The 12,500-nt window shown below is 34.8% G+C and overlaps 2 protein-coding genes across 4 annotated transcripts in view; one reads left to right on the top strand and one right to left on the bottom strand.

Moving 5' to 3' along the window:
- The window catches only part of LOC113826234 (oligosaccharyltransferase complex subunit OSTC), a 5,033-nt gene extending 2,170 nt beyond the window's left edge, over positions 1-2,863 (top strand). The window contains exons 2-4 of the mRNA XM_027379107.2: positions 1,327-1,400; positions 1,846-2,063; positions 2,662-2,863. Of these exons, the coding sequence (XP_027234908.1) occupies positions 1,327-1,400; positions 1,846-2,063; positions 2,662-2,680 (311 nt within the window). The 3' untranslated portion in view covers positions 2,681-2,863. The remainder of the gene's footprint in view (positions 1-1,326; positions 1,401-1,845; positions 2,064-2,661) is intronic.
- A 632-nt stretch (positions 2,864-3,495) lies between these two features.
- The window catches only part of LOC113826240 (transmembrane channel-like protein 7), a 55,728-nt gene continuing 46,723 nt past the window's right edge, over positions 3,496-12,500 (bottom strand). The window contains exons 11-13 of one of the 3 annotated variants that reach the window (XM_070117172.1): positions 11,767-12,056; positions 10,643-10,873; positions 3,496-10,089 (exon numbers count right to left, since the gene is read on the bottom strand). In XM_070117172.1, coding sequence (XP_069973273.1) covers positions 9,791-10,089; positions 10,643-10,873; positions 11,767-12,056 — 820 coding nt within the window. In that variant the 3' untranslated portion in view covers positions 3,496-9,790. The remainder of the gene's footprint in view (positions 10,090-10,642; positions 10,874-11,766; positions 12,057-12,500) is intronic. The other 2 variants (XM_070117171.1, XM_027379113.2) reach the window with 2 other exon arrangements.

The raw sequence follows: 12,500 nt of genomic DNA, 5'->3' as shown, positions 1-12,500 counted from the left end.
AACAAGTCCATGGTGCTCGGGTGGGGTCCAAGGGATTGCCCCCAATAGAGAAGTATGGCAAATGGGTGGGTGACACTCCTGAGTTAGGAAGGTTTTAGGTTCATATGATGATGATTGTGGATTTCTCAGGAATGGCTGGAGTAATAGATACTTAATCTCAGAGAAAGCCCATCACGTTGCAAACATTACCAATACTTTCGTTTATATGATTTGCGTTGGGAAATAACAACAGATTTGTGTATATTATAGCATTGATAGTTGAAAAGAGGAATAAGAAACTTAAGATTTGGATGGCTGGGGGGGGGGGGGGGGAATCTGACTTTGTTATAGAGGATTCTTCGTGAGGTCATGATGACACAAGGCCTGATATGTAGGGAGTGCATGAGGTATTAGGAAAAGGCATATTTAGATTAGGTTGTATGCAGGTGTTTTTGTCATTGTTAAGGGTCAGCTATTTATAAAGTGTTTATTAATTGTACTGATTGATTGTGCTATAGTTGGGTATTATATATCAATGGGTTTTAACCCAATAGTGATGGGTGTCCCACTAGGCAGTAGCTGGCTATCTCATATGTGAGACACTTGTGTTTTTAACTTGCATTCTGATTTAGTAGCCTGTCACTTTTAGCCTACATGCAGGTCCTTGGCAACAGACAGTTGCTGCAATAGCTAACACCCAAAAATAGGTTCTTTCACTTGGAGATACTGGTTGTGGATGGCTTAAGATGCAGACCTATTCCAGAAATTTTCATGAAGGTGCAAAGGCCATGGTGATTGCTTGCTTTTATTTTTATTAACTGGGTTAATCTTGAAGGTGTGGATGCACTAAGCTAGGGCTAAGTTTTTCTAGTAGAGGACTAAAAGTTGCAGGCATCAGTACAAGCAAGAATCTGCTGATACAAATGGTGATGCTGCAAAGGAAAAATATTGCTGAAAGTGCTGCTTACAGCCCGTCCAATTAGTGCTCCTGAATTTCAGTTCTCTCGCCATACAGAGGGGAAAACAGTGTTTGCTGTAGGTGTTGGGAAGTGGAGCTCCCATCAACCTTCTCCTTAGGTATGCCAAATCACAGCAATTTAGATTGTTGAATAAATTTTGATGGTTTGTTTATTTCTATTTGAATTTTTTGTTCCATAGGATAGATTACAAATTATCCATCACAGACTAAAATCAAATCATGTGAGGTCTCTTCAGCATGCTGATTGACTCCTTGGTGGAGTGCTTGTGGCATGATTGGGGATGATAGGTTCCTGGCAGCATTGGGTTAATGTGGTGAAGGTTTGCAGTTGTCTTTGTAGTGAATGATCTTTATTTACATTCTTTCAGGTATTATTTACGATGTGATCGTTGAACCTCCCAGTGTAGGCTCGACAACAGATGAACATGGACATTCTCGGCCAGTAAGTAAAGGATTTTTACCCTAACTAAACTAAGTTAATTCCATAATTTTTTGTCTATTTGTGTAGAGAATGATGTATAAAGGGTATTACTAGTTAAGATTTGTATATAAATATATACATTTGACAGCCACCATAAATTCTTACCTTTTTTCTTGCATTAGTGAAGCATTTAGATATAGAAATAAAGGTACATCAACTTCACCAAAGTGTAAATGACAAATCATTTCTCCATTGTAATAATAATGCTAGATATAATACAGAAGATAGTTAAAGTTTCATTATTGAACTGCAAGTAATGTGCAGATGCATTGAGAAATTACAAAATAACCATCAAATATGTAGACAAATATTCTAGAGTTTATCTGTAAAAGTAAGAAAAAAAGTAATTTACTTTTTTCTCTCATTTTGGCTGTATAATATTTAAACATTATTTACACTTTTCCAGGTTGCATTCATGGCCTACAGAGTGAATGGACAGTACATCATGGAGGGTCTTGCTTCGTCCTTCATGTTTGCGTTGGGAGGCATTGGGTTCATTGTTCTGGATCATACGCATGTCCCATCGACGCCAAAGCTTAACAGAATCCTCCTCATTATCATCGGGTTTGCATGTGTCATCATTGCTTCTATTGCCTGCTATGCGTTCATGAAAATCAAACTTCCGTAAGTATTGATATTTCTTGTTCCTTGAAACCATTTTTGTACACTAGAGGATAGAGACAAAACTTATTGCAAGTCAGCTGCATATTAATAAATATAACAGTATAGTACAAGCATGAAATGTAAGGGGATGCCATTGATTTTAGATTTACTGAATGCTGCTGTTGGTCAACCATGTTTGATGATTAATAGGAAGTGTTAGCTTTAAATGTGTAGGGGAAAACTAGTAGTTTCTCTGGAAAAATTCACTGCCTCTACCTCCTAAGATGGAGATTTAAATCCTCCTCCAGATTCACTTTGAGAGGGGTTATTATGATTATGCATTAGGTGTGGTGCCTAAAAGTAATAGCAAATTTGCAGTGTCTGGTTAAGAAATGTTCCATGGATATATGAATGTTTTTATGCACCTAAAGTATCACAAGTTAATGACAGTCTCGTTTTCATACATGGGTCCTTTGCTTAGGCAATTTTTTTGCATTTTGTGAAAACTATACCTTAACAATTTCAGGTACCACACTAATTTTTAAAAAACTAGATATTAAATTGTATTGACCATAGTTCTGAACATTATGAATAATTTTTTAATTTTCTGTCTTTGCAGTGGGTACTTGATGAGCTGAGTTGCATATGCTGCTACTTTAGCACTCCAATGTGCAAGGAGTTTGTGGTCTATGCTTTACGATTTAAGAAAAGTTATTCAGTTTGGATTTTACTTTCGAAGTCTGTAATTGCAGATGAAGGGAACAACATTTGATGTATATTGATTAGCATTGTATGCTGGATCATAAAAGATTTGATATTGATCTTAAAGTTTCATTACTTATCCTTGTAGTGTACTTATAGTATCAAGAATGTATTATTTGTTGCAGTATATACATTAACCCAGTTTTGCTGGAGAAGGCAAGTGCTTACATGCCAGGCCTACAGTGAATTTAGTTTTGTTTACACATATGTAATTCCACATATTTATAGCATTAGAAATGCAAAAAACAAAACAAAAAACTTGAAGGGGAAACTGGGTGAGGTCACAAAAGACTACTAATTGACTCCTTGGTGGCTGAGCACTTTTGAGCCAGCAATGTGTTGATGTATTTCACAAAACAATAGTATAGTGTACATAACATCTTCCCAGTGGCATTGGGTTAAATTTTCATTTAAACCATACCAGTTATGTATTTTAATTATAAAAGTAGTCATCAACCTACACTTAGTGTAAGCAGTATGAAGTTAATCATGTTTGGATTAAAAAGACAAGATTTTTTATGATGCTCATTGTAATAGGAATGTTAATTCATCATTTAGTAGCTAAGGAAGAAAATGCAGAAAACTCAGCATTTTTAATTTGCAAAACTCAGATTCTTTGCATTTATCTTGGATATTTCATTTAAAAAATATATGTTCTCGGTTCATGGCAAAGTGGATATGAAAGTGTTCATCAAACTTCAAAAATTTATTTATGGACGTATATAAAACACAACTGACTTAGGATTCTCACAATACAAATAGAAATTCAGTCTAAAAAACAGTATAGGTACATGGGAAGCATAAAACACAATGCAGTTTCCAACTCTGTTGATTATGTGTGAGATTACCAGGAAATCCACTATTTAACCATTCTTCTGTATTAACACACTCTGACCACACTCATCAGGATTTAGTTATGACTGTAATAAAACAAACCTAATGAATAACAAAGACATTACATACAAATATAACCATTCTTCCAAATAACCCATAAAAAATTTATGTATTGTAACCATGATATGTTGCACTTCCACATGGAGAAATGTGAATTTTAACTGGTAAACAGCTGTGGTGAGTGAAAACCGAGGTCTTATGGGGATACATCAAGGTAAAATATTTAAAAACATCTACTAATAACAAACACAACTTTGGCACGCAAGGGAAAACAAAACTAAAGAATAAATAGTTGGTTCAGGAATAGACCAATAAATTAGACTTAATAGAAAAGCAATACTGTATTAACAACCTTGTAAACAGGACTCCTTGAAAGACTTAAAATACAATAGAATATAAAATGAAGTTTCAACAGATTAAATCATATATACTGTAAAATAGGAGGCAAGACATCTAGTTTGTTAAACTTAGCATTCATAATACAGTATATACATATATCTTTAAACCTTTATACTTAAAGGAAGAATCCTTGATTTTGCTTTTCAAGATTTGCGAAAAATTATGAACTGAACAAACATTTACTGGCAAGCAGTGATAGATATTTATGAACATTCTGGCTGGTTATGTCATCTGTCTTTTTACAACAACCAGTATGCATGTTAGTATGTATGTATAAAAAAAGAAGAAAAAATTAAAATTAATGGGAACATAATAGTCTGCCCTGGTATTCTTGGGGACTTAGTTCCAAGGACCTTCAATGCTCAAGTCCCTTATGGAAAGTGGAATAGGCATCCCCAGATTGGTTATACTTAAAGAAAAAAGTAAAAGCAATAAAAGCAAACCCATTTAAACCATTTATATAGAAAACGTAATCGAGAGAAATGTAAATTCATACAATCAATGCCCAAACAACACATGGTAGGTATGCTGACAAATCTTTTCATTCTGGTGATTTCAGCTTTGTGCTTGGCATACCACAAACATAAATTGTGCTTTTTGTCACATTATGGGTTTGTTTATTTGTTTTATTTATGAATATTGTTTCCAATCTGTGGATACGAAGGGCTGACCATACATATAACACAACAGTCTTGTATAGGTAATGTGATTACAAGTTACACAAGTTTTAAAGACATTCCTTTCTCATGTTTTCACATTTGAATAATAGACTCATTCAACCTACAACTCTTCATTAGAAGTGTAGGAAACCATTTTCACTACATGAAAGAGAATAGTATACACAATAACATTTTCCACTGCTATGCATTATGTCATTAGACAATGCATATCTTGTACCAATATGAAAGTACTTTTATGAACTCCAAAGAGAAAATATTTTGAAGAGGTTTAAAATCTTCAGGGAACTCTTTACAAGGAGTAAAATTCAAAATCATAAAAGCTACTGTCTATAAGTTAACCAACACATTTTGTTCATCAATTAATTAATAATGAAATCTATCACAAGTAGATCAGGATCTAAAATTACAAGCTAGAACACATTCACCTAACATAATAGCTCAACAGTGGTACTGGGTAACAAATATAAGGGAAACTTATATCTATATAACCTTACTATTGAGATTCATATATACCTTTTTAAACTTTTAAATTTTAGACAACAGATAGCTCATAACTGTGTACTGGACACACTAGAGTAGAGTGTATATATATATATATTCATATATTACAAGTATATCAAATGTGTACATTCACAAAGGATTATTATTCCTCTTGTCATTGGAATCATAGGATGTTAAGGATAGTTTTACTTATTCAATCAAGGGACCATCTGTACTAAAAATGAATATATAATATACATAAAAAAGGGCATTTAGAGAATTCTTGAAGTAGTTCTGGTACAACCAAGTGAAAATATGTCTTTTTTTTCTCTCCAGCAACATCCTTACTTACAAAACCTACTGCTTTGGACATTAGATCTTGACCCTTTCTGTAAATGGTTACAATTTCAAACACTGCTTTTTCCATTCTCATGCCAAAGCAAAACCAAAGTAGCCTTACACAATCACAAGTATTCAAGCAAGCACATATACAGACACACAATATTTGTATGCACTTTGGATAAAAACATTTCAATAAGGAACATGAACATAGTCCTTCAACCTTTTATGCATTCCTCGTGAGATAATTATGGTAATTGTAACCAAAATCTTAGTACTTACTTAATGGAATTGATAAACATAATACTGCCTTGAATTACAAAAATGGAAAGTATCACAGATAAGTAAATTAATCTAAAAGACTCAAAACATATCCCATCTTTTGAGAATACCTTTGCTGATATTTTTCTACATGAAATCTCAACATCTTTCTCTGTGTAAGGTGAAGCCAGCCAGCTTACCTATATATCCAAGACTGAAGATGAATATAAACTGGGCACAACTGAGATTCTTACAAATTTTCTTTTTCTTACACAGAATTTCTTAACCAACACTGGTGTATCACAGAACTCTATATTTATCATTGTCAGCGCCTGCAAGATCTACCCCTTTCGCCTTATGAAGCATCACCAGATAACATATCGTAGTAGAAACAAGCACATCCCTATGCCCTTATGTAACAATACTTGCTTTTTATATGAAAAACTTTGAGGCTCCATGTTGTGAAAAAAAGAAGATAAAAAATGTTTAGTACAGAATTAATTCTTATAACTGGCCTTTTTTATTTTTCATTTGGTAATAACAAACCAAAGGAAGAAATGTCTACAATGTATAGGAAATAATTCTCTCCAAAGAACAGTATCTTATAGATATCAAACGCAACATCCCTTTCCATGCATCTACACTTCCTACAACCATGAACTGGTCAACACACTTATGCTAATGCATCTTCTATCTTTGCTTTCTCTCTATTGGCAGTGTTTACAAACCTGAAACTTGTAACTATGAACATGTGGTTGGTAGCATTTTGTGGTGAGGCCTGCCTGCTTGCCTCATACATTTATCTTATTAACATGAATTCCCTTTGTTTTCTGTAAAGTAAATCAATTATTACAGGTTACCTCTGGTAAAGAAATTTAAAACTGACAGTTGAGCACCACAAAAGTTATCCACTTACCACAAATAAGGTCATTTACTTGTTTATCATACCTGTATAACGTCATTTGTCACTGATAATATTCTGAAGGCAATATGCAGGCATTTGACTGAGAAAGAGAGAGAGAGCTAGCTGTAGAATTGTAGATGAAATCACAATTCTGCATATTGAAATTTTAAAGAGCTCTGCCCTTTTTCACATGTTAACAGAAATCATCCTCTATACTATGTGTTCTTGCTAAAACTATTAATATACAGTGGAATGATGCTCTTCAGCTATGCTGTCAGCTGTTGATGTTTGTGCAAGACATTTTACATAAACAAAATAATATAGTTTGGCCTAATGAATACAAAAAAACACAAACATAATAATTGTCTATGTATCTTGATGCATGTATTCATTTATATCAATGTGTATAAAATATAGATAGATAGACTGATAGATAAAGATAAGAGACAAACATATCTATACACACACATGACTAGATACATAGTCACATACACTGATGCACATGTACATTTTTGCCTGTCTGTCATCCATCTCATTTAGCATCTTTTGTTTAAAAATGGGTTTCACGCCAAAACCCAATTCCCCATTAATGCAGTCAAATACCACTTTTCCAAATAAACAAGTCTTTACATTTACAAACTGAAGTTTTGCCTATCATTTCTACCTAGCAGGAGGTGCATTCTTTCCATATGGTTGATATTCGTAATGGTGTCGAGTTCATAGATAGGATCTCATAATAACTAATATTGGCACTGATTACTGGGCTCTACTGTACATTGCTTTGGAAAATATCACCTACTACAAAATTAGAATTAAGTACCATATCTAATACTTGTGCTGAGGGAAAGACAGGTGTTGATCAAGTATCCTAGATCAATGCAGGTGTCAGTGAATCGCCTCTATTCCGAGATTGGCCAGGGTTACGTGTTACGGCTTTGGGACTATCATTTACTTTATATGGAACAGAGAGAACATCCCTTTTCCCCCCTCCCCCCTAGCCCTGCATCATGAATTAGTAAACTGCACAGTAACTTTAATTTGTGGAAAGCAGCAAGTGGCTTACTGCATGAACGTTACCACCCATTCCCATGAACGTGTGGGTGCGAAAGTGTCCAGTATACCCGAAGAGCAAATTTACACTACTATTTATCCTGCCATTCTTTGAAATGGATACTTATTATATATTTTGATATCTAAGAAAATATGTTTCTCCTGCCTTTATATACAGACTGAAACTAGAAGTTACTATGCATACTGATGTTCAGTTTCAACAACTGTTGCATACTAATTTTAGTGGAATGAGGAAATATTAAAAAACCTCACACTCAGCCTGAGTAGTTTAAATATGGTTTGCAACACTACTGGAGCCTAGAAATACCATATACTGTATATACACATTTAGGTAAATTTAAGCAAACATGAAAAATCAGATCTATTGTATAAAGGCATTGAATTGTGTGCTGCAGTCTTTCACTTACTACAGATACTGAAATATTCTGACGCGTGATGCCCTACGTACAACTAACACTTCTTATTGTCTCAGTATCACAATAGCATGGACACTGGTTGTGAGCTACTTTGATTTAGAAAGATGAAAACTCCCATCATGAAAATAATATTACTTAGAATGGAGTCCTTTTTAAGCAAGACTTCTAAACAGCTACTTGCAATATCAACGCTCAGTCTTGTCTTTGAAGGATTCGGGGAACTTTTCCTAGAGTCACGACCATTGTAAAGCTGGAAGCTAGAATTTAAAGTACAGGTTTATCTCTACCTCGATGCTTCTTCCACATATTCAAAACGCCTTAATACCAACAAAAAGCCTTAGAACTTTTTGAATTGAAAGACAACTACCTAAACTCATCTCCTTTGGATATTGTCAAAACCACGTATTTCTGACCTGAATAATGAGTAACACTAATATCTGACCTTCTCATAGTCAGGAACAGCCTATTGGCCAACCTCTGTTTGCTGAAACTCAGATATTCTCGCAGGCTTTCAGTCTTATAAGCTCTTATTGATAACTGAAAATCTACAAGTATCACAAAAACAAGAAACACAAAATTGATTTCTACAACTGAAAAATTCACACATTACAAAGAGTTTTACATAATCATACTATTAAATACAGTTACAGTAGTTATGGATATGAAAACATTAAAGTTTGTAAAAACAAACAAACTAGGTAACAGCCATATGTGAAATAAATAATACTAAAATCATGGTTTATCTGAAAAGAATCAAAATGCATACAAAAAGTCTAATTATAAACCATACAGAGATTAGAATATACCAAGTCTCTACCTGAGATAAAACACAACTTACAAACGCAGAAAAGTAATGCAAGTGTGACGTTACTCTTTAAAACCATTTTCCTACATTTTTTCCCCCCATAATGTAAGTCTGACATGGAAATGGGCCCGTATCACAACCGTCACACCCTTACACCTGAACTGAATATGTGTAAATGTCTAAACATAATAGAAAAAAAAGATAACATTAACAATAAAAATCAATTTGTATTGAGCAAAGATAACTGACCATCTGATAGGGGGGGGAAAAAAAAGAGAAAAAAAATGTTTAATCAACCTTCCCCTCCTACTAATTAAACTGAATGTTAATCTTTCATAATAAAAAAAACTTCTTTCCAATTGAATATATTAAATGATAAATCCCTTATTTGAGAGAGAAAAAAAAAGTTCATCAATCTTACCTTCCTATCAAATAAATTACATTAAATCTTTCATCACTTGTATATACATGTATATTGCAAATGGGGCCTGAATACACATCACAGACCCACATAGATATCTTCCTAACAATCATCTTCCTACCTGCTTTCATTTCACAAAATTTACCAAGAGGACGATAATCAGGAAACAAACACAGCACACTACTTTACTCACTGCATTATTAATCTATGTAGGAGTGCATATAATGTGTGCACATGTGTTGCTGTGTGCATGTATGTGATGTAAATATTTGGATATCTGCTTATTAGAATGAAACCCTGCCACCTAAAGGTAGCCTTAAGCCTCTAGTGTCTGATCATTACTATGACCTGTCTCTTCCTCTGTGCTGCGTGAGGACCGAGCTGCTTCTTCCTCCTCCGTTGTCTTCTTGATCATCTGGTCGAGTCGCGTCAGGAGGAACTGCTTGTCGTGGCCCTCAAGGATCAGTTGATTCTTGAGGAGTGCAACCATGTGTTTGTTAGCCGCAGCAACGGCATAGTAATAATACCATGCCAGGATGAGAATGATAATGGCTGGCACTGCAAAGCCAGCTGTGCCCATGAAGAAGAGGACCGCCTGTATCCAGTTCGGAGATTCTGAGAAAACAGTTTGAATCTTATTATTCTCTTCCTTTTGCAGAGAAAAGAAACAAGAACTTTCACGTCACAATGCAATGGGAAATCTCTATTACTTAACAGAGAAGAAAAAAGACTTACTGTATAATCAATAACTTTTGTAGTCTGAAATTTTAAGAATATCTGATCTTTATTCCTTCTTTGCAAAAATCATCCCTAAAAAGATTAGTCATCTATTCAAAAGTATATAATCAAATCAAAACGCAATCTTAGATATCAAATATAATATATACATACATATGTCCATACATACATGCAAATATTTTTTTTCTCTATTTCTCTTTTCTTCTCTTCACTGATGCAAAGATGCACTTGACAGTATGGTAATGACTGGTGACATGTGGACAGGTTGGTAATAATTATTTATAAACTAATGAAATTCAAAATCATTTATACATTCTGGCAAACTTCACTAACCTTCAAGTGCATCATATGTATGTATGTGTGTATGTATGTACGTATTACAACCATTAAACTTTTAGGCAAACCACTCTTTCCAAACCATATAGCTTACCTGATATTACATGTACCATTTCACTCCAAATGGTTGGCAGGCCCCTGAAGGGTCCACAAGCGATAGATGGCTTTATCTCAGCAATTGAATATCCAACGGGAATAATTGTGACAATAAAAGAAATTAGAAGGATGCTGATGAAAAAGGCGTTTGAGCGAGATGTACGATACAGTTGTGATGACTGACTACTGTTGACAGTACAGTCGAAGTATTTGATGTAAAACACAATAACTGAAATTGGAAGAAAAGACACTTGTTACTATATCATAATTGTATCTCATTATGAAGAATTTTACATTGCAAACTTGCTCATCTCAAATAGCTTATCCTGAAACTCAATCTAACCCATCTATTACTGGGTAAAGATTTGCTAGTTAAGTTTAGCAAGCCCAGGGTATATCAGTGTGCACTGCTCTGCACCTAAGTGACATCCTGGTGAATGGAGAATGCATTCATGAGGTGATATGAAGTCTTCTGTTGTGAGTGGATTAACCTAGTGTTGCTGGGAAAATGTAGTATTCACTGTAGTATTGTTATGTGAAATGTCTCCAAAAATATGCGACTCCGCATGTACTTAGCCACCAAGGAGTCAATTAGTCAAGTTCCTGACCTTACTTGACATGACCTTTCCTTGAATTTGAGATAATAACATTACTGACATTACTACCTTTTAAACAAGATAAAAGAATATATTTTTGAAAATCAAGGAAAAGAGTAAAAGTATGAGATAAATAGTACTATGAATTGGCTCAATGGTGACAAACTATTTGTGGAGTCTTTGCGGTGTAATGACAATTAAATGTATGTTTACGTCATCCCCAATGGAGTCAAGCTAAAAAGGAATCCAGAAGTCCATAATCTTGTTCATTTACGCATATTGTATCCAAAGATAAAAAACTATAACATAATTAAATCAATGATCTTTTTGTTCAATTATACAGATTGCTAATAATCTTATTGATCATTTAAGCAGATTACATCTATAAGACAAAAATCTACAGATTTTCACAGTTTAAAAATTCGTAAATACTCAAGCCACTACTCTTTTTATATTCAAGCAGACTGGCCTTAATCTTCTCCCAGTTATACAGATCACATTCGCAGAACAATCACGAACTACTTACCAAGTTTTACACATGTTACAGCTGGCAGTAAAGGAGAGTAGAACATCCCCAGCCAACACAGTGTCTGTCCGTAGACAATGTCCAACACGTGCTTTGGGATCATGAATTCAATGTCCCCGATGGCAGCCCCAATGCGACTACCTCTCATTAACTTGTGTCCAATACATTTACGAGGGAAATTGACCAAGAAGGCTGAGAGGAACATGATGAGCAAATCCAAGATCGTAAGCTTGTAGAGCTGCTGTCCAACGTATGTCTCCCAACACTTTGGTTGGTCGAAACAACCCTCACTGTCAAGAAGGAACAGTCGATTGGAATTCTATATAGAAAATGTTGAGAAATAAATCTATGACAAGAAAATGTTTGATTCACTTACAAAATCTACAGAAAAGGAATATACAAGGATGGAGGGAGGGAGAGGGAGGGATGAGAGAGAGAGAGAGAGAGAGAGAGAGAGAGAGAGAGAGAGAGAGAGAGAGAAAGAGAGAGAGAGAGAGAGAGAGAGAGAGAGAGAGAGAGAGAGAGAGAGAGTGGGGGGGAAGGGGGGTTCATTGCCTCTAATTAGGGTATTACATCTTCATTACTAGCCATGGGAAATATTGACCTTCAGAGAGAGAGAGAGAGAGAGAGAGAGAGAGAGAGAGAGAGAGAGAGAGAGAGAGAGAGAGAGAGAGAGAGAGAGAGAGAGAGAGAGAGAGAGAGAGAGAGAGAGAGAGAGAGAGAGAGAGAGAAAA

This window comes from Penaeus vannamei, chromosome 39 (assembly GCF_042767895.1).
Source record: "Penaeus vannamei isolate JL-2024 chromosome 39, ASM4276789v1, whole genome shotgun sequence".
NCBI lineage: Eukaryota > Metazoa > Arthropoda > Malacostraca > Decapoda > Penaeidae > Penaeus > Penaeus vannamei.
This window is presented reverse-complemented; position numbering and strand designations above follow the sequence as displayed.